Below are 23648 nucleotides of genomic sequence, written 5' to 3' on the forward strand. Positions count from 1 at the left end.
TTTTTTTTTTTTTTTTTTTTTTTTTTTAATTCCTCTCAAACTAAGAACCGGACGATGTGGAAATATGTTCAAGACCTCGATTTATATTTATAAAAAGTCAAAGTAGCTAAATGAAAATAATAAGATTTTAAACTGCTATGTGATATTATATTCATGTTGATTTATTCCAAGTTATAGTCGATAACTTGTCGAGATTTAAACTTGATTCTACCTTCACTCCTATGAAATATTTATGAAATATTTTTAAGCCACCTAGTTTAAATTTGAAATTATTGAAAAAAGATTTTTTTTGAACCATTTAATCTAAAAGTATTTCGTGATAAACTAAATGAGTATGTTTCGTCAAAGTGATTCAAGACCAACTTAATTTTTCTCTTTTCCAAGAGATACAAATCTAGACAACGAATAATAAAATCCTTACGGATTCTTTTGAGTCTTCATATGAAAATCAAAAGATAAGAGTGTTTAAATATATAAACATAAGGGATCCATGTCCCTAGATGCATCATCGAATCGAGTAAATGAAATCGAAGTGAGAGATCGTTTTTTCCCACATTACCCATACCAAAGTTGAAGCATTCTTACCCCCTTTTCATTAATGAGTCGAGCGTTTAAACAGAACTTTTGTAAGCCGTGCAATTTCACACGGATAACAAATGTTTTCAAAGGATGGCATTTGATACAGCAAATGATTTTACAGCTCTCTTCATGAACAAAGAAAGAGGGTGATTCAAACTACTTCTACTTCACGTACTTTATCATTGGGGTTCGGCAAAGGCCCTTCCCATAACTCCAAAAAATCCTTCCTTATCCAAGATATGGCAATAACAGGTCCTAATGTAGAAGGCACCTGCAGACACCATTAAGAATACAAGAGTAAGAAGCAGATAAGTAACAGTGATCGAGTCCTCATTCATTTGAGAATTGTAGATGTAGACATTCGAATTTTCAACCAACATGAATATTTCAATGCTTAAGGTAGTTTCAATGCATTAATTTATGAGGGCGAAAACTTAGAAGAACAATGACTCGGGATGTAAAAAGATCTCCGGACTCACTCTTTCTCTCTAAAAATGCCACTTAACTAACTAGTTGATAATTTACTAAATGTGGAGGAGAATGGAGGAACAGGACTCTTTTTCCAATAATCTAAGCTCTTACAAGAATATGCATACATGAATGATGTAGAAAAGATTGTAGGCGTAGAAAACACGATGTAGAAATGACTTTTCCTTCCATGGTTTTGTCGGATCATCCTTTCAGGGAAGCTAAAGCTTTGTTGTTGAAATTTATCATCAGGGCTTTTCTTTGGAATCTTTGAAAAAAAAGAAACCGAAGAGATTTTTTTTTGGATAAAGAGGTTCTTTTTTACAAGCTTTTTGATTCTGTTGTCTATCATGCTATCTCTAGATGTAAATCTACAAATATCTTTTCTTCTTATAGTTATGCTACTCCATTAACAACTTGAGCAAGCTTTTCGTAATCACCATGGATTATCCATCATTTTTTGTAATTTCATACATCAGTGAAATTGTTTTTTATCTTGTGTGTGTACGTGTTTGTTTTTTATCTTGTGTGTGTGTGTATGTGTGCATACATCAGATATGAATAACGTAGAAAAGATGAAACAGCATTACCAGATACAATAGGGCAGGTTGAGGCGAGTGAGTCAAAACACCAGCTGCTAGAGCGGTCACCAGCCCAATGGCATAACCAGGCAGGGCATACCAAATGTACTTGTGGCCCCTTGCGCGCATATCTAAGAGATTAACTGTATCCCTACTCTTCCGATGGTCAAAACTAAGAACTAGAGCTAGAAACATGGCAGGAATTGCCTACAATGTGAAACAACGAATATTACAAAAACAGTGGATTTGATCAAGAGAGAACAGGAATGAAGGTCTTCCCCTTCCTTTTGTTTATATCAATTATCAATGAAGTCTATTGTTTCATTTTATAGATAGAAATTCACACAGAAATAGGTCTCCAAGTATCCAGATGCAGGCAAGAAACAACAATTCGCATATTGATATAATGGAGCATAATGTTGAGCTGCAGGATTTTCTGATCTTGGTTAACATTGTAATTGTATTTTAACGGCAGGTGACTAATTTCATGAAGTCTTACCAGTGAAAGATGAACAAACATAATATTAACTACTGTTGCTGGAGGAAGTTATATGACGAAACATGCAGGGAAAATACAATAGCATACCATATCACCAAGACCAAGCATCATGAAATCAGTGGCATTTTTTCCTGGAATGACTCCACCAAGCAAGTTCCTTGGAAAAACTATCTTGACGGGCAACTCCAGCTTCTTAGTTATCAATTGCAGACCAGGAAGACTCAGACTATTAGCAACTGTGTGAACAGGATTTGATGCTTGCTGAGTTGCGACAGATACCATTACATTAGCTCCAAAGAATCTCTCAGAGAAGAAGACCCAGAAAATATCATATACAAAGAGACAAACGAGGAGCATCGCACATATTTTAACATTAGGGAGACGTACATGGCTGACAAATGCAACACATATTGAAATTCCCAACAAATTGTTCAATATCCAATGCCCAGAAACAAGCCATGCTGCAACTAAACCAAAACATGCCAACAACAATAACCCTTGAATTCGTGTAAATGACTTGGAACAACACCTTGATACGTAAGGATCAGCCAATCCAAACTGAGACTTTAAACAGGCCATGTAAGGAGATAAACAGAAGAAGAGGGATGAAACCGAAGCAACTGCTGTGAATGCAGTAAGAAGTTGGGACACGGAAGAAAACAGGTAGAACATCAAAAGCAAACTGCAAGAACTCATAACTGGGATCATTAGTGCTTGGGATCTGTCTAAGGTAATGGAAGCTTCTGAAAAGTCACGGTTTCGCTCCATTTCCTTCCCATAATTTAGGGCCCGGAAAGCTGATCCAAATGTAACAGCCACTGCAGTCACAATGAGAGTGACAGGTGCAGGTTCCAGCAAATATAGAAGTTTCCACAAAGACTCCATAATGAACTAATTGTGATTCTTCAACTTTGTTGACAATTTAAAACTCCTAAAATTGTAAATTTGGCAACCAAAGTTGCTTTCTTTCTCTGATGTATGCTTGACCAGAGAAATTCATGCAACCTGCAAGATCAAAAGAAGCAGTTAATTAACTAAAGAAAACACACACATGCACGCGCAGCAAACAAAATATGAAGAACCATTTAAATGCTGGCTTTCAAGAATCTATTCTAAGTTAAGGCCTCAGGGAAAAGAGTAATTGCATACGATGTTCTGCAATAAACAAATGCTAAGAAATTTCTTAAACTGGAAATGGAGAAGAAGGGAAAAAAAAAAAAAAATGAGCAGTAGAAAATTCAACCAAACAATAAATTTCTGGAAATATTATCATAACTTTGTATTTTAAACGAATAGCTCTGACAGTCACTCCAGTCGGTTCCCATCCAGCTCACAACTAAATCAGTAGAGAGAATGCAAAATGGGAAAAACATTAGATGACTTATCCCAAGAACCAAGACATTTACAAACACAGTCAATGATTATATCAGCTACCAACCGTCGAAAGGATTCAAACAATTTCTCGAAACAATTCCTCGTTTTCCTCAACAACCAGACAAGAGGTCGACGGGAGCTGGAAATGCAACTCCCATTATCTTTCCAATTGATACACCAGGCAATTGACAACATCTATCCACAGAATTAACGCATATCTATGGTAAAAACATAAAAACAACAAAATCCTACTCGTAGTGCAGTGACAACGAGCGCAGACACAGAACCATATACGTACATAATAAGCGATCAAGGCTCTCACTCAAGGAGATTGCAAAATTAGGGTTCCTCAAAATCAGACGATTAACGAAGAAGACTAACCTTGGACTTCAAAGCTCTTCGAACTCAGGACCTTTCCCCTTAGCCACCCTGAAGTCTGATCGGCCAAATCTATTTGCTCGAAATGGGGTGCTGAATGTAAACAAAAATTATTTCGCTTAATTACAAGAGTAGCCCTTCTTTGCACGCAAAGGGAGAGTATTTATTTATTCATTATTATTTTATCCTCCTCGCAAAAGGGAGTATTTACAGATTAAAAGTAAAATAGTACGAAGATAAATTGCAGATTGGTCCCTGGCTCATAGTTTAGCTTTAATTCGGTCTGTGCCCAAGAAATCATCTTTCCCAACTGACCCGACTTGACCCGACTCGTTAACAATTGTTTAAATACCATAATATTTTAATAATATTTCTAAGAAGTTCTAAAATTATAAGAAATATTTAAATTAATAAATAAGAATTTAATCTTGAAATAAGTTGAAATTTATTATTAATAATAAATGCTAAATTCATTAAATGAAATTTAATTTTATATATGAAAAATAGGTTAATTTTTTAAAAAAATATATTAAAGAAGCGGCAAGATAAACAGGTAAGAAACAACACCTAACTCAATCAAACTAACTCTCTTTTTAGGTCCCAGTGGCAACTAACGTAAATATTGTCTTTATCCAATGTCAAATCATTATCCAACCCATATGTAATAAATCCCCCAGTCGAAGCCCACATTGAACCATTTCATTCGCCGAACACACTCGTACTTCAAATCCTCCCTCCAAACACCTTCCACTTCCAATCACTCATTCGAATGCACCGTCGCTAATCTCCGGCGACGCCTCAAGATGAATCTTGCCGCCGTCGAAGCTCCATTACTAGTTCTTTTACTTCTTGCGGCAGCGCTGCGGTGGCCGCTCGCCGGAGCGCGGCTCCTAGTGGAGATGACGGTGGTCCAAAACGCCTCTTCCATCGGCGCCTGTAAGTGAAAAACATTCATCTCCTTTTCTTTCTGTCTCTAATTTGGCATTTGATCGGATTTTGTTTTTGTATTTGGATTAGTCTGTTTAGACGGAAGCTTGCCGGCGTATCACCTGGACAGAGGATTCGGCGCCGGCGCGGGAAACTGGCTTCTACAGTTCGAGGTGAATAATTTCTCCGCTCTTTACTCTAATTTTATTTTGTTTATTCCTCTTCTTGAGAATTATAATTAATTCGGCCTCGTCCAATGAGTACACGACACGTTTGACCTCTATCTGGCATAATCATTAACCCCTCCCAGAGGATCGAAATTCGAAATTCAAATCGACGTTTTAATTGATAATATAATGTTTGATTAAGTTTAATTAATTCACAACTGACATAAGATAAATATATATTTTGTCTTGTGGTAATACTCTTTTAGTTTGTTTAATTGACTTCTTACCTTATTTTAATATCAATAAATTATTATTATTATTTTGTGGATTATAAGTATACCGGTTTATTATGCCAATTTTATACAAGCGATTATTTATGCGGGAGTTGACGAATTTTTTTAAAAAAAGCTTTGCAGAAATTGCGTCTGCTCTCTGAGACCAGTACGACATCGTTTATGAGATTTGTGTGCACAGTGTTCTATGTCGTGTTGGGACTATTGTCGGTATTCCCATCCGTTGCATATTTAAATCCCATGTTTGGTGGGTCTAATTTTATTGCTATTTAACCCCCAAATTAGATTGAATTTACAAGGAATTGTTGACTAAATATGGTGTTATTGAGAGAGGAATGAGTAATGTTGACGAAAGTTAGAATTGAATGATAGGGTGGTGGGTGGTGCAACGATGTAAAGTCTTGTTTGGAGAGAGCGAATAGCCGAAGAGGATCAACGCGTTTGATGAACAAATGGGAAGACTTCTCTGGCATCCTCTCCAACGACGCCTCCCTTAACCCAGGTATAATTTTTTTTTAATCATCCCTCTGAGGACATTTAGGATAGTTAAGAAAAGAAACAGGGTAGATTTGAAAATTTTGGTGGGGTAAGGGGGGGAAAGTGAAATTCATGACCAGAACATGTCCCACGTTCTGGTAAATTAGGGGGGCGGTCTGTGTCTTGTCTGCAGGCTTCACGTGAATGAATTATTTGTGGCAAAGCTGACAGCTATTCCATTATATGACCTAAACTAGAGTTGTTGCCTCAAAAGTCCAACTTAGGTTCCACCCTTCGTATTAAGTTTCAATTATGTTTCTATAAAGATTCGACATGGACACAAAACAACTCAAACTACAAGTTGGTCTGTAAAAAAGTCCATATAATATAAGAAAAAGAACAATAAAATGTTAATTCAAGTATCAACCGATCTTGACATTGACATTTTATCGATATTTTTATGAACATGATGACATATCAACGTTTTAAACATTGGGTTTGCGCGACAGCTTTCAAATTGTTCTTTAATTAAAGAAGCATGAGCCTTATTAATCCTTTTGTGATCTTGGTGGTCTCTGTGGAGCAGATTTTTATAATTGGAACCGTGTGAAACTCAGGTACTGTGATGGAGCCTCGTTTGGAGGAAATGCCTTGTTTGACAATGGGGTAATTTTCTGTCTTTTTTTAATTATTTTATATTTAAATGCAAAAATAAATATAAATTAGCGAAAAAATATCTAGCTATATTTTTTTTCCAATAATTTTGGCGATTTATAGCTGATTTTAGATTGAACCAATAATAAAGGGTTTGGATTTTTGAAAATTTAGGGTTTAAATTGAAATTTCGATATTCCCGGAAACCATATCTGTCTAATCTCAGCCGCTTTCAAAAACACAGACATCGCTGCTTTATTTCAAAGGGCAAAAGATATGGGAATCCATCATTCTTGATCTTCTACCAAGAGGGTTGGGGACAGCAAGGAAGGTACGAATATATATAAAGTATGTCTTAAAATTAATAATGCTACCATTTCATATGTCTTGATTTGACCTCTAAATTATCATTTGGTTTCCTGTGTGGTGTGGTTAATTGCATCAGATTCCTTCCCAACAAGGAAGAAGAACACTGAAAAGTAATTAAAGCTCTGTTTTGCTGGCGTTTCTGCAGGCTCTGCTCTCTGGTTGCTCTGCTGGAGGTCTAGCAACTTTTCTGCATTGTGAGAATTTCTCCAAGTATTTGCCAAGGAATGCCAGTGTCAAATGCTTGAGTGATGCTGGATTTTTTCTTGACTTGTGAGTTCTTTTCTTTTTCCTTGAACCATTTTGAAAGTTCATGTAAATTTCCCATGAAAACAAAAGGGATTAGCGATATTTCTTGTGGAATTACCTGTTTGATTTCTCCATTTTCACAGAAGGGATATAGGTTTAAATCACACCATGAGGAACTTTTATAGGGATCTTGTGGCTCTGCAGGTACATTATTTTTCCCATCAATATCAACACAATTCAATGCTCTTATATTCATATTGTATCAGTATTAGTATTAGTATTAGTTTAGCTTTTGGAAAAATGAAATATGAAAAGTGATGAAAGTAGTGTTGTGTGTGTGTTCTGAACATAAAATAATGTGGTGCAAGGTGTGGATGACAGGGGATGCAGCAAAATCTGAATGAAGACTGCACAGCCGCCTCTTACTTTCCAGAATTGGTACTTGTTCTTTATTTACCCACCAAAATCTGGATATCACTTTATTTTGTTCTTACTAATTAAATTCTTCTAAACACTATAATCTGCAGTGTATATTCCCTCAATATTCCTTGAAGTACATAACAACACCATTTTTCGTTCTGAATTCAGCCTACGATGTTTTCCAAGTAAGGAAAAAAGTGCTTGCAAAAGTCATTTCAAATAAGTTCGTAAGGATCATATCTAATTTGAAGTGATTTGAATCAAACAGTTCCATCACGGATTGGTGCCACCATCTGCTGATTTACGTGGGCATTGGAACCACTGCAAACTCAACCCAGCAGAATGTAGTGAACAACAGATTCAGGTACTGCAAGGTACTCACCACATTCCCCATTTTTCTCTATTTTAATTACCACAAGAAAATTTAGTTTTCTAGTTCAGTATACAAGCTTATTAATTGGTTTGATTTTCTTAAATTTAAATCTTTAGGTCTAAGAATCAGTATGCTTTCTGCATTAAGATTATTCTATGAATATTCAAGCAGAGGAGGAATGTTCATAAATTCATGCTTTGCTCACTGCCAAAGTGAGTCACAAGACACATGGTTTGGAGAGGACTCCCCAACAATAGACGACAAGGTATTCCCTGCGTAATCACAATATACTTGGAATACCTCCGAACATTTTGATTTTGTGTCTAATAAGTCTCTAACTTTAAAAAGTATCATTTAAGTCGGTACAAATTCAATATAAAATCAATGAATCTGGGGTTATATTTTGCAGACAATAGCAGAAGCAGTGGGAGATTGGTACTTTAGCAGGAGGAACACAAAGGAGATTGACTGTGCTTATCCATGCGACTCAACTTGCCATAATATTATACCATGAACAACTCTGCTATCATTATTTTTCTCATTTGTATTCATTTATATATATATATTGTTCATGCTAATTTCTTCACAGGGAAGGAGACGCACAGAAGCTACCAATACACGTACACACACGAATTTATAGCGCACAATATTATTTCAAAAGAAAATTGATTTTTTTTGTTCTTGGAGAGTTACATGTAACATCATTCAAATTCAAATGTTATACATTTGGTTGTTATGTCATATTCCATTTGTTTGTATTTTGTTTTCTGCATTCCTGTGTAGTACCATCCAAATTTCATATAGATTACACAAAGGGCAGGTCTTAAAAAAAAAATGATAAACATGTAGATTGGAGTAAACCCTTTTGGAGAAATCAAAAGAAATATTAGGACTATCCATTTTGGTTCAAATTTAAATGAAATTTTTACGGCATACCTTCTTAATCTTATATCAATATTTGTATGAGTGAAAATGATATATGTAAGCCTAATTAATTGAATATGCAAATTATTACTTAATTACTAATTTTACAAAGTTCGGAAAGAGAATTAGTTATCAAATTTGCCTAAAACTCCAACCACACTTAAAAACATGAGCGCTCAAACAATAACAGATATAAGTTAGCTAGTGGGACAAATCTAGCCCCCACTTGCCTATCTCTTCTTCTATAAATAACCTATCCATTTTTTAGGGTGAGCCTTAGTGCTGGTGGAGAGTTCCAAAGGGATTGCATTGATCCAATGTTTGTCTCGTTCACAATGTTGGAGTCGATTCCCGGTCGTTTATTGGATCGTGTGATCCCTTAGGAACCATCCATCCATAGCTCTAATGCTTGTGTTTCTAATCTCATGAATTCCTCAGGTATACCAGGCTAGTTCTTGTTTTTAGATATATAATTTATAGTCCTTTTTAAGTCGTTGTTAAACAATTAAATTTTAATGATGTATTTTGGGAAGGAAATGTAGGGAATCGAACCCTAGCAGTCTAAGTAAGATGGCACGCGCATATTGGGCTGGCTGGGCCGAAAGCCAGTGTTACAAGGGGTTGCTGGGCTGCGCTGGCTTGAATGGGCCGGAAAGAATATTTATATAAAAATAAAATTTTACATTCCCTTACGGTTCGAACCCATGACATGGATAATCTTGTTTACTATTTTTTTTTTTTCAATTTTCATTCTAAATAAATTAAAAAAAAAATCACAATTATATATAAATTTTAGAAGCGAAAATATATGACCACTGATAATCACATTATTATTAAAATACTAAAGTATTTGGCATCATAATTAAGTTAGTTAGGTTTGTAGATTAATTAGAATGAAAGATTAGGCAAATTTTGAATTAGCTGTGTAAAAGTCTCTCAATATTTGAAAATCAGACATGTTAAAAAAGCGTTTCCTAAAAAAAGAAGGAAAAAAAACACGTTGAAGATGAGGTGGCAATGCAATTACTCTTAATAACTATAAAAAGCCAATAAATGCCCCAACGAATGGGAGGAAATTAAATTTTAATTAAAAGTCCAAATTGGAAGTTTCAAATGTCGCCCATGGCAGCCTCATTTTAATGGGTTTCCCCGTAATCAGTGGAGACGATTTTTTTTTTTTTTTTTTTTTTTTGTCGGATTAAATTTAAAGTTTTAAAATTTAAATTTAAGATAGTATGGTTAGACGAACACGACCCTCTATAATATTGTCCACTTTGAGCCTAAGTTCTCGGGGCTTCTCCAAAATGGCTCATACAAATGGAGAGTATTCATTGATTATAAACTCATGATCATTCCTTAAATTAGTCGATATAGGAGTTTCATCATCCAACAAGTAAAAAAACATGAAACTTTGATGATGTACAATTTTCTTTTACGAACAGTACTTTTATTTGACAAAGTAGTGTTGGGTCCTTTATTACTTTCCTAACAAAGCCAACAAAATTTTGTTTCATCCTTTTGATTTTTCCCTCACAATTATTCATTCAAAGTTTTATAACAGCTTTGATTTGATGCAAACTTTACAAAATTAAATTAATATCATTTAAAATTCACCAAATTACATAATAAAAATGACCCCCTCGACCTCGTAATTATAAATATTTAAACTTTTTTTATTTTTATTTTTATCGGACTTAAATTTTAAATAGGTGAATTAAACTATACCCAACGATAAATTTCTTATAACTTGTCGTTCATTATTTACCTAACTTTATATGCTTCTAGAATGAAGTTGAGTTGATGAGTTGTGCATTAAACATGCTTAAAACTCTTTGACTCCTATTATGTGCTACAATTATTTAATTATTCTTGTTATTTTCATTTGTTTGAAGGAGGAAGAAATTTCTTGGATAATTCATAATTTATGGTGGGTTAATTATGGTTTTAGTCAAGAAATGTATATATAAACCCGTTAAAATAATTGTATCTTACTAATTATAATACAAAAACTAAAATATTAAGAAATATAATAATTGTATCTTAATTACTAATTATAATATAAAAAGTAAAATATTAAGAAATATAGTATAATTATCAGTTCAAAAATTGTTAGATAGTAGTTTTCAAGGTTATTTTAAAAAAAAAAAACTTTTTTTTTTCTAAATTTGATTAATAATTGAAATATTTAAGTTACAAATTGTGTTTTAAATATATATAGAAGACTTAAAGTTAATTCATTTTTGTTTTAAAATCTATGTTAACAGGATAAATAAGATAGGGATAGTCAGTTCGATAATGATAGATTGGAGAGAATGTAAAGCTAACCACTTTAATATAAAAATGAAATTCGTATATAAAACGAATTTCTCGTGATTCTATTCAACCCGAGACAGCAATAGGAGTCAATGATCGTGACCAGAAATAGTTCCCGTCCCCGCCCAAAAAAAGAAAAAAAATTGGCGCCATTAAGGGTGGCGTCATTGAGGTTAGTTAAGGTTAGCTACATTCTGGATGGCTGTGGCCATGAAAGCCTCCTTTTTGACCATTTTCATGGTTTCCCACATCCATTGATTACTATATGGTTTGAACATTAATTCCGTTTATTAATTAACGAAATTTAATACAACAAAATTGGAGAGAACAGTCCAAGTCCAAGTAGTTGTAGGTCGTCTTTTTGGAAAATTAATTTTCTTTTTCTTTTTCTTCTTTTTAATTTCCCAAATCTCATCTATAAAAACCCCCCATTGTTCTTGAATCCCCCAAGCACTCTGCCTCATAAGAACTCCATTGATGCTCTTTTTAAGCTTTCCCAATATGGATTCTTCAAAATTGGGCTGCACCCACCTTCCAATCCTTGCCCTTCTCATCGTTCTCGCCTTCCAAACAACACTAGGAAGCAGCAGCATGATAAAGTGCGAGGATTTGGAGAAAAGCAGGTGCGCATTTGCAGTGTCGTGGTCGGGAAAGCGGTGTGTGCTTGAAAAGACAGTGAAGCGCAGTGGAGAAGAAGCGTTCACATGTCGGACATCGGAGATCGAGGCCGACCAATTACAGAACATCGTTGAAACAGAGCAGTGCATCGAAGGCTGTGGCCTCGACAGGAACACCCTCGGTATCTCCTCTGACTCCCTTCTCGACACGCGCTTCACTCGCGACCTCTGTTCCTCTCGCTGCTACGACCATTGCTCCAATGTTGTCGATCTCTTCTTCAACCTCGCCGCCGGTGAAGGTGACTCGTAATTTCCGTTTTAACAATGACTTTGTGAATGGTAGTTTGACATTTTGCGTGTTTATTGGGCAGGCGTTTTTCTTCCGAAGCTTTGTGAAGCTCAAGGAGGAAATGTGAGAAGAGGAATGTCGGAGATTAGAAGCTCTGGGATTGTGGCGGCGGGACCCGTTCAGCCAGTGTCTCTGTCAACTGCGCCAGGGCCAGTTCAGGCCATGTCTCTGTCGGTTGCTCCAGCAGTCGCGCCGGCCGTGAATGGAGCTTGATCGGAGGAAGGAGAAAGAAATAAAGAATGAAACAGGATCGTTTTAGATAGTTCTTAGGCAGAATCAATATAAAATTACTGTGTTATATAGCATTAGCGTGAGCGTGGTTTCTCCTTTTACTGTTTTAATGGAATTCAGATAGTAATAAAAATTTAAACTTTCATTTCAATGATGGGAGAAAATATAAGAATTTTAACCACTAATCACCCATTTATTTGGAGTTCTTGAATATAATTAATTTTAAAGATTAAAATCTTAATAGTTGTAACTACTGGAAAAAAAAATATATATTGCTAATAGATATTATCTTTTATGAACTTAAATGTTTGTTCTCTCAGTATTGTGTTTAATGACTTTCCCTTCACGTTGCGAAGATCTTAATAGTTGTAATTGCTAATTAATATTATCGTCCTTAGACTTTGATAAAAAATTTCTTTTCAAAGTTTTAAAATGTGTCTAACTGAGATGATATAGCAATAGTATAAAAACATAAAAATAATAATGGGTTTTATCTACACTAACAATAAAAGTAATTTTATTTTATTTTTCTTAGGTTAATATATATTTTTTAAAAAGTTTAAAGTTGATATTTTAGACAAGACACTAACTAGCAAAACAAAAGGGTAAATATGTAGTTTTAATTTTCTTTTTTATGACAGAATTAAGAGTAATGTTAAAACTTTTGAAGTTTGCATTCACATAAACCTCGCCGCCACTCCGTTCGTTGAAAAACCTCATCGGGATTCGCCGGAGCCTTCACCTTCCGATCCTGAAGGACCCTTTTTCAGGTGAAGATGGTGAGCCAAAGGCAAAGACTTGCCCGGAAAAAGTACAGAGAAGAACACCCGGAACTGTTTCCGGAAGCAGAGCCAACGCCACCTAAAGACCCCGACAAGAAGAAGAAGAAGAAGAAGAGTAAATTCAAGCGCAAAAAGGCAGAATCGAACTCAACCAGCGACCCAAATAAACCCCACAAGAAGAGTTTTAAGAAACACCCTCTTAGAGTGACTGGGATGAAACCTGGAGAAAGCTGCTTCATCTGCAAAGCCAAAGACCACATTGCTAAGCTTTGCCCCGAAAAGGCTCAATGGGAGAAGAACAAGGTTTGTTTTTCCGTTAAACTCTTCCGTGTTTCTGGTGTTTCACTGTTCACCGAGTTTATGGAAATCTTGCTCATAGAATAGGGTTCCCTTTCCAAAGCTATCACTGTAATGAATGTGGTGTCCGTGACATTGGTTAGGATTGGATTTTCCTCTCCTATTTGATGCAAACTTCTTAGCTTAGTTATGCCTATGCTAAGGCTTCTTCCATCAACTATTGTCACTTTGTGATGATAATCTTGTGGGAAAGTGGAAGGTTTGGAATGAATGAACGGTTAGGAATTATGGATCTCACCATGGAATCTTATGGGTTTGCTTTATGCTTCCCAAAAGGTCTCACATTCATAGTATTCCCCACTTCCACTAAATTATTTAATGTGGCACTCACTCTCAATAATCCTCAACAATTCTCCCCTCGAATAAACTACACTCATTATTCATCCACTTTAGTCACTTTTGACTACACCTTCAAGGCTCACAATTCTTTGTTCGATATTTCAGAATTCTATTGATATGATTAAGTTTAGGGCATGACTCTGATACCATGTTAGGAATCACATATCTCCACGATGGTATGATATTGTCCACTTTGAGCATAAGTTCTCATGGCTTTGCTTTGGGCTTCCTCATAAGACCTCATACCAATGGAGATAATATTCCCCACTTATAAACTCATGATTTTCCATAATATTCCCCACTTATAAACTCATGATTTTCCACTAAATTAATCACCGGGGACTCACTCCCAATAATCCTCAACACAAATCTGGGGATATGCCTTCGAAGTAGTATGGATGAACATCCAGTCCTGCCTTTATGCCTTTTACTAGCATTTAAGATTGTTTCTGTTGATAACTAATTGTGATTTCAATTCCACCTTGATTTACTTAAACTATTTCCAAAAGTTTAAAACTATGATTTTTTTAGGTATATTAGCTGTCTATTTCTGTTATTTGGCATTCTCAGATATGCTTGCTTTGCCGGAGACGAGGGCACAGCCTCAAAAATTGCCCAGACAAAAATGAAAGGACTGTGGATAAGAAGTTATGCTATAACTGTGGTGAAACAGGACATTCATTGGCTAATTGTCCACAGCCTCTTCAAGATGGTAAATTTTATTACAATTCAAACTCGTATCCACTGGAGTTCTTATGGGGTTTTCTTCTTTTAAATTATATGTCTCGTTTTCCATCTGGAACTGTAGGAGGAACTAAATTCGCCAGTTGTTTTATTTGTAACGAAAGTGGACACTTGAGCAAAAACTGTCCGAAGAACACTCATGGGATCTATCCTAAGGTATTTGCTGTAATGAATTCTAGGCTGTCCCTCAGTTTCCTCGTATCATACAATTTTAAGGATGCCCTCCTATGATGTTCTGCAGGGAGGTTGTTGTAAAACTTGTGGGGAAGTCACACATTTAGCTAAGGATTGTCCAAACAAAGCCACCCAATTTTCTGGTGGGGCTTATGATGGTAACAAATGTAAGTTTCCAAATTTGTTTCTATTTTTTCATTTTTTGTGTGTTAGACATAGAGAAACCATTTTGAAACATCTCCATTTTGACTGAGATACGAGGGTTAGACATAGAAACCATGACCTTTGATCATATTATTTCATCCACTCAAGGTCAAGCCTGCATGGATGAGTATCAAATAACAGTGAAATGATGATCTGCATTCATTTGCTAGGATTTTGTAGTACAACCATGTTGATCAAAGTAAATGATTTTGAATCTTCCAAAGTTCTTCGTTAGTTCTTGTTTTTGTATCGAGTACCTTTCTGGGAATTTCATGAACACGCAAAAAAGAGATGTTTCGATCAAAACTGCCACTGTGGAAAGCTGTTCTTTTCAGGATTGACAAACATCTTGTAAAACAATCTATTATAATATCTTGAAAAGCATGAATGGGAAACATAATATTATGAGTAATCATTCATTTTCTTGTCTCAGCATCTGGATATGTGGAAATGCATAGACGACCAGAGACGAGGCGTGTGAGCGGCGATGATCTCGAGGATGATTTCAACATCGACGAAGATCATTTGCAGATGAAAGATGCAAAAGTGGAAAAGAAAAAGGGTCCCAGAGTTGTGCAGTTCATGGATTGAATTGAATGATAGCATAGCTGTATGAGAAAGATTCTTTTACACATGAGAAAAAGTGGGTAGTTTTGGAACATCACCCATTATTTACAACATTAATTGGTCAAATTTGAAGTAAATATGAGAGACATTTGTGTCTAAAATTGATGTAGTTTGGTAAAATTAAGGAGGTTTGTTATCTTGTGGAGCTTTGTTTAAGGAAGAGACGTGGATGAGGACATAATCAGCCATAGAAAACAATTGTGAGCCTTGGATTTGTCCCTCAAATTACTCTTCTTTACTCTGATCTCTCTCTCCCACAAAATAAGGATCTCTCCCTCTTACCTTCTCTCTTCTCTTCTCTCTTTTCTTATCCTCCGTTCTCCCTACGCCCATCTCTCTCCCCCTTTCGTACACTTCCACACGCAAAAATGGTAATTCCATCTCTCTCTCACACACATCTTTCATGCCTAAGTGTTGTTTTTTCTAATGTTCTTTTGTTACTTGTTCTTAGTTTCTTACATGTTCATCCCCATTCTTATTATCAATCACGTTAAATTACAAGGTTGGATAAAATTTGGAACTGTCACGTTGTTTTAGGTCATAGTCACATGTAATGTTACGGGTTGGATAAAAGTTTGAATCTTTGATGGATATGAAATTTGTGTTTTTGTTGGCAATCTTAAAATATAATTGGGTTGATGGAATTAATTAATATAATAAAAAAAAAAGTGAAATATAGAATGGATTGATGTGTGGTTGTTATGAATTAGGCGAACGCTGCATCTGGAATGGCTGTGAGTGATGAGTGTAAGCTCAAATTTTTGGAATTGAAAACGAAGAGGAACTATCGATTCATTGTATTCAAGATTGAGAATCAAGAAGTTGTTGTGGATAAGCTTGGGAGTCCTCAAAAAACTTATGATGATTTCCTTGCTGCCATTCCTTCTGATGAGTGTCGCTATGCTGTCTTTGACCTTGATTTCACCACCGATGAGAATTGCCAGAAAAGCAAGATTTTCTTCATAGCTTGGTAACATCCAATTTCTCCTCTATCTAATATTTATGTTCCATCTCATAATATTTAATGTTAGCTTTCACCTTTCGAAAATTGAGACTATGAACACTACACAATGTGCTATATGTTCTCGTATTTTAATTATAGTTTTAGAAAATGTTTCTAAAATTCACACGACACCTTCGGATACATAACCAAACACTATAAAAAGACATTTATGATATTGGTAGCAATCCAATCAAACATTATCCAAAACATCATGACTTGATTGCCTCTGGGGCTGGAAGGAGACAGAATTTCAACTTTTCCATCAAATTTTGTTACATAAATGAAACCTTAAAACTTGAAGACATACATATGAACTGCGGTTGTCTGTTTGTCTCTGTTTTGAAGGTCCCCCGACACATCGATAGTGAGAAATAAGATGGTTTATGCGAGCTCCAAGGACAGATTCAAGAGGGAATTGGATGGAATTCAGGTGGAACTGCAAGCCACTGATCCCAGCGAAATGACCTTCGACATTATCAAAGCTCGAGCTTTTTAAGCTCGCTTTTCCTCCATTTTTGAGTCTGCGGATAATTAACGTTGTGAACATTACTCTTTCACTTTCTTTTCCTTCTTTCTTTCAAGCTTTGCCTTTTTCTTCATGGGGTTTCACTCATCTCCAAAGCTCTATTGATGATCTGCTGTAATTCTCTATAGATATATATATATAAAGTTCATTCTTTCACTCACTGTTTTTAGAAAAGGATTGAACTTGACGAAGAAAACAAGTAAAAGAAAACACCCAGATGAGTTTTTGTATGATTTGATCACAATTCATTAGGCTTTCTCTATTCAAATTCTTAGAGAATGAAAATGGCATGTAATGAATACCTGCTTTGAGTAAGGAGGGTGTATTTGTGTCTATGGCTGCCTACTTTGAGCATCCCACAAAGTGCTCTCCCATTCCTCTACTTGTTTGATTGAATTCTCTTTTCTTCTAAGAACAAGATGGAGCGATGCGGGATCATATGGGGGTGGCATTGTGCACGGCTTCGAATCTGCAGGGCTCTTCACCAATGATTCCATCATGAATTTCTTGGTGAGCCCTTCAGCTGGACAAGCCATGGCCTCCGAACAAAGCTTGATCGCTTTACTTGGTATCGTCGGTTTGAAAGTAAGGAGTTTAGAATATTCACTTAGAAGATGAAACATGTAGTCATAGACATAGTCCATCTTCAGCTCCTCTTGGATGAAACTGCTAGCTGCTTTACCAATGGCCTTTGCCTGAGCAACCATCGACATAAATACACAATCTTATACCCGAAACTCGATAAGTAACTTGACATAGGAACTAGCTTGGCCTATGGTAGAATTACCTTTTGCTTATGGCTGTTGCCCCAATCAACTGCAAACTTTATAGACTTGCACTTGTCATCATCCTTGACAGGCCAATAGTGATGCAATGGCATCAAACCTCTGGTGAAGAAGTCGTAGTAATGGGGCTTTACGATTAAGGCAACGGAATCGCAAGCAAGAATATACTTTTCACTAACAGACCAAGCAGATCCTTCTATATAGATTTTATACCTGCAAATGAGTTTAAATCAGAGAAAAACAGAGCTTTTTTTTCCTAGAAAACAGAGTTTTTCTCTTTAAAATCCATATCCTTCAAATTGTACCTATGAAGACATTGGTTTGCAAGATCTGATTCCTTGTATCCCTGCTGGGATTCTTTCATCCAATCCTGAAAATTGTTTTTTGAAGCATAATACGATGAGCTGAGCTTGACCCACGAGTGATGAAGTGGCTTTATATTGAAGAACATTCAAATGAAAACTGATACCTGAGCAAAGACACGAGCATTCCAGTCTTGTTGGTCGGAGACATTGCATTTGAGAAGATCTTTTCGGGTTTCGGCGACCTCCGGATTTCCCTTCCAGTATGCATAAGCTTCTCTGTTCTTCCATGGCGTTCTTTTGTTCCCTTCTTTTAGATCCTTCAACAATACCTCCCATGGCTTTATATTGATCTCTGACCTACAAAAGTATACCAAATGTATTTAATCATCACAGCACTAAAAGCTTCAAAGGAAAAGATGGAGTGGACTGACCATCCCCAGAAGGACCAGTCAGGAAACACGACGTCCAGCGTGGCATCATTCCCACAATAACGGAACAGAGGTGGGGCCGGCCCATTAGGCTCACTAAAGTTGGTGGTCAAAATGACAGGCCAGTCAACGCAATCAAACATCAGCTCCAAATCAGGCACTTTTCCAGGGTACCTCCGCAACAACTGTAGGATGCCCCACAGCGTAAAAGTATCTCTGGTTTGAAACGACTTTTCATAAGTCTCCACGTAAGCCGTCCCATTCACAATTACCAGCCGGAAATTGGCCGTCTGTTTCGCAGCCTCCAGCGAGGCCCTCGTGATTCCGGTCTGGGCCCATGGCCTCAGGTCCTCGTGGATCCAACGGAAATATTCCGGACACGTGGATGACGGTGGAAGGTTCGGATCTTCCTCCACAGTCCAAATGGTCGGGTAGGTGGCAGGGCAGGCTCCTCTTGTGGCGTTATTGAAGGACGTGCAGTCGAGTGGGAAATCGACTTGTCGTTGTCGGTGTGGTCTTTGTGGAATTTCGGAAGTACTGTCGGGGTAAGAACGGGATTTCGCACTACCTTTTATTATGTTTCCAGATAAATTCCACGCTGTCCACTGAAATAAAATAAAATAAAATCCAACCAAGTTTAATTAAATTGTTTTTTCTTTGTTAAATTATAAATATTTTTATATTTTATAAAAGGAGAATAAACATAAATATATATATAGCTGACTTCGAAAGTCTACGGCGATCTCAAAAAAGAATAAAAAAAAAACAAAAACAAAATTGGGGCCCACAAAGGACGTGGCGAAATCTAAATAAAGGAGGAGGAACACGCGTCGGAAAGTGGCCTGCCTTTTTTTGTCGAGGAAAATGTAGAACCGACAGTTCGGCCAATCCGTCGGCGGGGAAATTTTCAGTGAGCGACACCAGAAAACGACATATCGATTGTTTAAGCATATTCTTATTGAAAGGAGAAAGAATGAAATTGGTGGGAGTTAATGAATGAAAGAAGAAACTTACAGGGGAATGAAGGATGAGGGTGGAGAGGAAGGCACCGGCGAGGAGGAAAATGAGAGAAAATGCAGCCGGAGACTTGAGAAATGGCTTGAATAGACGATGATCTGAAAAAGAAAAATGGGGAGAGTTCCAAGGCGCAAGCCTCTGCCGGAAACTGGAGTCCCTCATTTTGAAACTTCGTTAATGTTCACTCAGGCCCAAATTCTGGCTTTCAGACCCACCGGAGCTGGCGTCCGGCGAGTTCAGGGATCTAGATAGAGAATGGTTGAGAGAATGAAGTTTTTGTAGTTGTTTTTATAGTGGGAAATTTTGGAGGGATTAAAGATGAGGGATGGTTGAAAAAACAGGATTGAAGTCGTTAAGGACGGATGGTGAGAGAGAGAGAGAGAGAGGCCAACGATTGAAGAAATAAAATACAGATTTTAAATTAGTCCTATCTTAGACACTTACATTTTAAGAAGGGATATAGACATTGTTCAATCTCAGACAACCATGAAAATTTCTCCTTAATAGAAATTCAAAAAAGAGAAAATCACAAATATGAAAATATGTGGTAAAGATGGACTTAGACTATTACCCGTTGGTATTAGACACTGGGTCACCGCCTATGAGTCCCAAAAGGAAGATAGATTGTGAGATTCTATACTGATTGGGAGGAGGGGAACGAGTGTCAATGAGGATGAAGAACGAAACAATTTGTATAAGGGTGTAAAAACTTCTTCCTAGGAGACGCATTTTAAAGACATCGAGAAAAAACTCGAAAGAAAAAGTCCAAATAAGACAATACCGATTAATGATGGGCTTGGACTGTTACAAGACATGTCTACGAACTAACTCTAAATGCATACTGAGATGTCTTTATTTTCACGTTAATTTTCGCCAAGCTCTACTCTTTTTGGTTTGACGATAATTTACATGACTCACTCAAACCAGAGACCAAACTAAACAGCAAAAACGGGGGGGGGTGAGTTTTGGGGAACCTGAATCAGCAGCAGCAACAGCATTAAAAAATGACGGCAGTTCTGTTCACAACCATATTACTAAGCTATATAAAACTTCATCTTCAACAGTCTCAAAGAATCAATGTAAAAGGAGCATAAGGACTGGACAAACTGGCAATTGAATTTCTCATTTGCTTATTAACTAATAATCTTCAATTACAAAAGTTCTTCCTAATGATCTAGCATCTCCTATATCCCCTGAATTTCGTCACTAAATGGGCGTATTGCCCCTTCTCCACCATGCGCGTTATAACTTTATGAGCCTCAGAAAGCTTTCCAGCATTTCGCAAATAGCTTACAAGGGTACTATATACAACAAAATTTGGTCTGCAACCACGAGTTTCCATTTCAGCCAGCATCGAGTAAGCCTCATCGAACTTACCCGCCATACAAAAACCGCGAATCATGGAGTTGTACGTCAATACATTCGGGAGCTGACCCTTCATGACCATCTCATCAAAAAGCTCCCTAGCTTTCTCATGCTCCCCAGCCACTGTGTAAGTTGTGATCATCACAGTGTAGCAAGCAACATCAGGAATGCACCCCTTGTTTCCCAGTTCATCAAAGAAATATTTGCAAGCATCCAAATTTCCAGCCCGACTAAGTCCATCGATAAGCGTCGTGAAGTGAAGAATGCTCGGATCAAAACCCACTTCCCTCATGTGGTTCAAAAGATTTAGAGCTGCAAGAGGTTTGTCTCCTTTGCCAAGAACAAAAAGAAGAATGTTATAAGTATGATTATCAGGAGAAAATCCATTTCTAGCCATTTCATCAAGCAATCTGTGAAACTGATCCAATTTCCCCAATTTGCACCTTGCATACAACACCACATTATATGTAAGAATGTCTGAGCTGTGACCGTCAAGCAGCATTTGCTGATACACCCACTCAATCAACTTGTACTGCTTTATCACAAGTAGTCCATGAAGAATGGCATTATAAGAGTGTTTAAACGGCCTAAAATTGAATGTTTTTGATTTGATAAACCTCTCGACAACTTTCCTAGCCAAGCCTGCATCACCACAGGTACATATCAATATCATAAAAGTCCTTGCAGTCACAGGGTACCCTTTCTCAGTCATCTCATCAAGTAACCTCCACATAGCCTTGAACTCCTCACATTCAGCAAATATTTTCATGATCATATGATACGAGCTCGCAGTGTGTCGATAATTCTCGACCTTACCGGACCACAGGAAGAACTTGTACCCCAATTTTGCACATTGAGTTTTGTTTAGAACATTTACACTTCTCAAAATCCCCTTCAGAACTTCTCTAACAAGAACCCCTGAGACCTGTAGTTGCAGTTCATCCAAAGCCAATAATGTGTCAAATCCAGGACCGTCCTGTTTGAGAATCTCAATAACTTTTTCAGCATCAATTTTCGCACCCTCTGGAAAACCCCTTCTCATTGACAGATCATCCCCTCTACGACTCCCAATCTCACAGGAATCCGAATTTTCATCAGTAAAGTAACCAAACTCTGATCCCTCCAACCTCTTCTTATTGGGTTCCACAACAAATTCGAATCGATCATCACCACCAAAGCTCCGATTACAGATTGCTCGACGCACAATAAAAGAAGGTGGAAGCAATCTGCAGACTATCCGCGAACTCACAAGCGATAAAGAGTTCATGATTGATACCCATTATCGCTAAAGACTCACAATACTCAAGGAAATCAAGTAATCGAATAACAGAGCAAAAATGACCAAGTGGAAAAGCGCCGAAGCATTTGTTTTCCACAGTTGGGAGGCATCCATTAACATGAACACCCCCAATCTTCCAATAGGTTACGAATCCAACAGAAAAGTCTCATTTGAAAGATAATCTAATCTGCCTCTTGAATGTCAATGTAACATTAAAAAAAATTTGAAGTTCGATTAAAGACTTATCTGAGATTTTGCGATTTTGTAGAGATCTTCAAAGTTGAGGCTTCAAAACAAGATCGAATTTCTTTCTTCAGATGGAGTGGAGGAGAGAGTGAAACAGGAGAAGAGTTGCTAGGGTAACATGACCTGAAACACAAAGCACAAGAGCCGTCGATTGTCGTTTCTCCACCCAGATCGCCTCACTTCCCACCGTTCGACATGTCGCACATAAATTTATTCTAAAAATATTTGAATAAATGTAAAACAAAATGGAAGGTTATTTTATCTTACTAACATTAAAAAACGAAATAAATTTATCAACTTTATCCTTCGAATTTTTATCCGCCATAATGTTAAACTAAAAATAAAGATTATTATTGGCGTCTTATAAATAAATTTAAATATACAAAGAAAAAAAAAACCCTTGAGAAATTAAAATAATTTCATATTGGCATGGTTTAATGTTAAATAATGTAGATTATGCTAAGCATGCTAAATATATAAATACAGAATAATATTATAAAATATTTTTAATGCTTTTAATTAGATATGAAACCAATATCATAATTGAGCTTCTAATTATTTTCGTAATTTCCTTCTAATTAGTTTAAAATTAAAAATATTGTTTGGATTAAATATTTTAATAATTTTATTAGAAATTGTTTTTATTTATTGAAAATGTCCTCTTTTAACCCCCAGAAGGACCAATCAGGAAACACAATGTCCCACGTGGCATCATCTCCGCTGTAGCGAAACAACGGAGGAGGGGGTGGCTTGTCGGGCCCACTGTAATCCTTTTGATAGATCTCTAGCCGGTCATTACAGCTAAACATGAGATCAAGATCGGGCAATTTTCCTGGGTAATTCGGTAACAACGGTACAATTCCCCACAGCGTAACATTGCCTCTGCTTTGATATGCCTTTTCGTACGTCTCCACGTAGGCCTTTCCCTCCACGACTACAAGCCTGAAATGGGCCTTATTTTGGGCCTCCTCCAACATGGACATTGTCATTCCCGTTCCAGCCCACGGTCGTAGGTCCTCGTGGATCCAACGGAAGTACTCTGGACACGTGGCATGCAGCGAACGATTCGGACATTATAGTTGTTGAAAAACATCGGATTTGAATCTGCAGCCCATTCAAGAAGTCAACATCGTGACAACTTTCATGTTGACCAAAAAATTCAATTTAATGGTTAAACGGTTATTCTCTAATAATGCTATTACATCATATTAATATAAAATAATTTTGG

At 36.7% G+C, this 23648-nt stretch overlaps 7 protein-coding genes across 10 annotated transcripts; 3 read left to right on the forward strand and 4 right to left on the reverse strand.

Moving 5' to 3' along the window:
* Positions 1-568: 568 nt before the first annotated feature.
* LOC111483454 (signal peptide peptidase-like 1) lies at positions 569-4051 on the reverse strand. Of its 3 annotated transcripts, XM_023129680.1 has the most exons (5): positions 3883-4051; positions 3566-3640; positions 2215-3132; positions 1638-1835; positions 731-850 (listed from the first exon to the last, which is right to left on the reverse strand). In XM_023129680.1, the coding sequence occupies exons 3-5, from the start codon at positions 3010-3012 to the stop codon at positions 731-733; spliced, it is 1116 nt and encodes a 371-aa protein (XP_022985448.1). In that variant the 5' UTR covers positions 3013-3132; positions 3566-3640; positions 3883-4051. The 3 variants fall into 3 exon arrangements, with proteins under 3 accessions (XP_022985446.1, XP_022985448.1, XP_022985447.1); XM_023129679.1 differs by lacking the exon at positions 3566-3640 and having other exon boundaries at positions 3883-4048; XM_023129678.1 differs by lacking the exons at positions 3566-3640; positions 3883-4051 and having other exon boundaries at positions 569-850; positions 2215-3012.
* A 519-nt stretch (positions 4052-4570) lies between these two features.
* On the forward strand, positions 4571-8563 carry LOC111483453 (pectin acetylesterase 9). Its single transcript, XM_023129677.1, has 12 exons — positions 4571-4815; positions 4897-4979; positions 5639-5768; positions 6330-6409; positions 6642-6728; positions 6912-7036; positions 7156-7216; positions 7394-7450; positions 7540-7617; positions 7701-7806; positions 7922-8070; positions 8215-8563. The coding sequence occupies exons 1-12, from the start codon at positions 4683-4685 to the stop codon at positions 8317-8319; spliced, it is 1194 nt and encodes a 397-aa protein (XP_022985445.1). The 5' UTR covers positions 4571-4682; the 3' UTR covers positions 8320-8563.
* A 2930-nt stretch (positions 8564-11493) lies between these two features.
* On the forward strand, positions 11494-12389 carry LOC111483456. Its single transcript, XM_023129681.1, has 2 exons — positions 11494-11958; positions 12031-12389. The coding sequence occupies exons 1-2, from the start codon at positions 11520-11522 to the stop codon at positions 12219-12221; spliced, it is 630 nt and encodes a 209-aa protein (XP_022985449.1). The 5' UTR covers positions 11494-11519; the 3' UTR covers positions 12222-12389.
* Positions 12390-12907: 518 nt separating this feature from the next.
* Positions 12908-17151, forward strand: LOC111483178. The gene is made up of 8 exons (XM_023129334.1): positions 12908-13324; positions 14288-14429; positions 14526-14617; positions 14703-14802; positions 15273-15427; positions 15658-15837; positions 16177-16436; positions 16815-17151. The coding sequence occupies exons 1-8, from the start codon at positions 13016-13018 to the stop codon at positions 16963-16965; spliced, it is 1389 nt and encodes a 462-aa protein (XP_022985102.1). The 5' UTR covers positions 12908-13015; the 3' UTR covers positions 16966-17151.
* LOC111483451 (protein O-glucosyltransferase 1-like) lies at positions 16624-20595 on the reverse strand. 2 transcript variants are annotated; one of them, XM_023129675.1, is made up of 7 exons: positions 20505-20595; positions 18517-19118; positions 18250-18442; positions 18086-18150; positions 17783-17993; positions 17298-17690; positions 16624-17117 (listed from the first exon to the last, which is right to left on the reverse strand). In XM_023129675.1, exons 1-6 carry the CDS (start codon positions 20526-20528, stop codon positions 17328-17330), a joined length of 1458 nt encoding a protein of 485 aa, XP_022985443.1. In that variant the 5' UTR covers positions 20529-20595; the 3' UTR covers positions 16624-17117; positions 17298-17327. The 2 variants fall into 2 exon arrangements, with proteins under 2 accessions (XP_022985443.1, XP_022985442.1); XM_023129674.1 differs by lacking the exon at positions 20505-20595 and adding an exon at positions 19528-19947.
* A 33-nt stretch (positions 20596-20628) lies between these two features.
* Positions 20629-22625, reverse strand: LOC111483452 (pentatricopeptide repeat-containing protein At1g55630-like). The gene has a single exon (XM_023129676.1). It carries the CDS (start codon positions 22160-22162, stop codon positions 20705-20707), a length of 1458 nt encoding a protein of 485 aa, XP_022985444.1. The 5' UTR covers positions 22163-22625; the 3' UTR covers positions 20629-20704.
* Positions 22626-23061: 436 nt separating this feature from the next.
* On the reverse strand, positions 23062-23409 carry LOC111483179. Its single transcript, XM_023129335.1, has one exon. It carries the CDS (start codon positions 23407-23409, stop codon positions 23062-23064), a length of 348 nt encoding a protein of 115 aa, XP_022985103.1.
* Between the last annotated feature and the right edge of the window lie 239 nt (positions 23410-23648).

Source organism: Cucurbita maxima, unplaced genomic scaffold (assembly GCF_002738345.1).
Source record: "Cucurbita maxima cultivar Rimu unplaced genomic scaffold, Cmax_1.0 Cma_Scf00008, whole genome shotgun sequence".
Taxonomy (NCBI): Eukaryota; Viridiplantae; Streptophyta; class Magnoliopsida; order Cucurbitales; family Cucurbitaceae; genus Cucurbita; species Cucurbita maxima.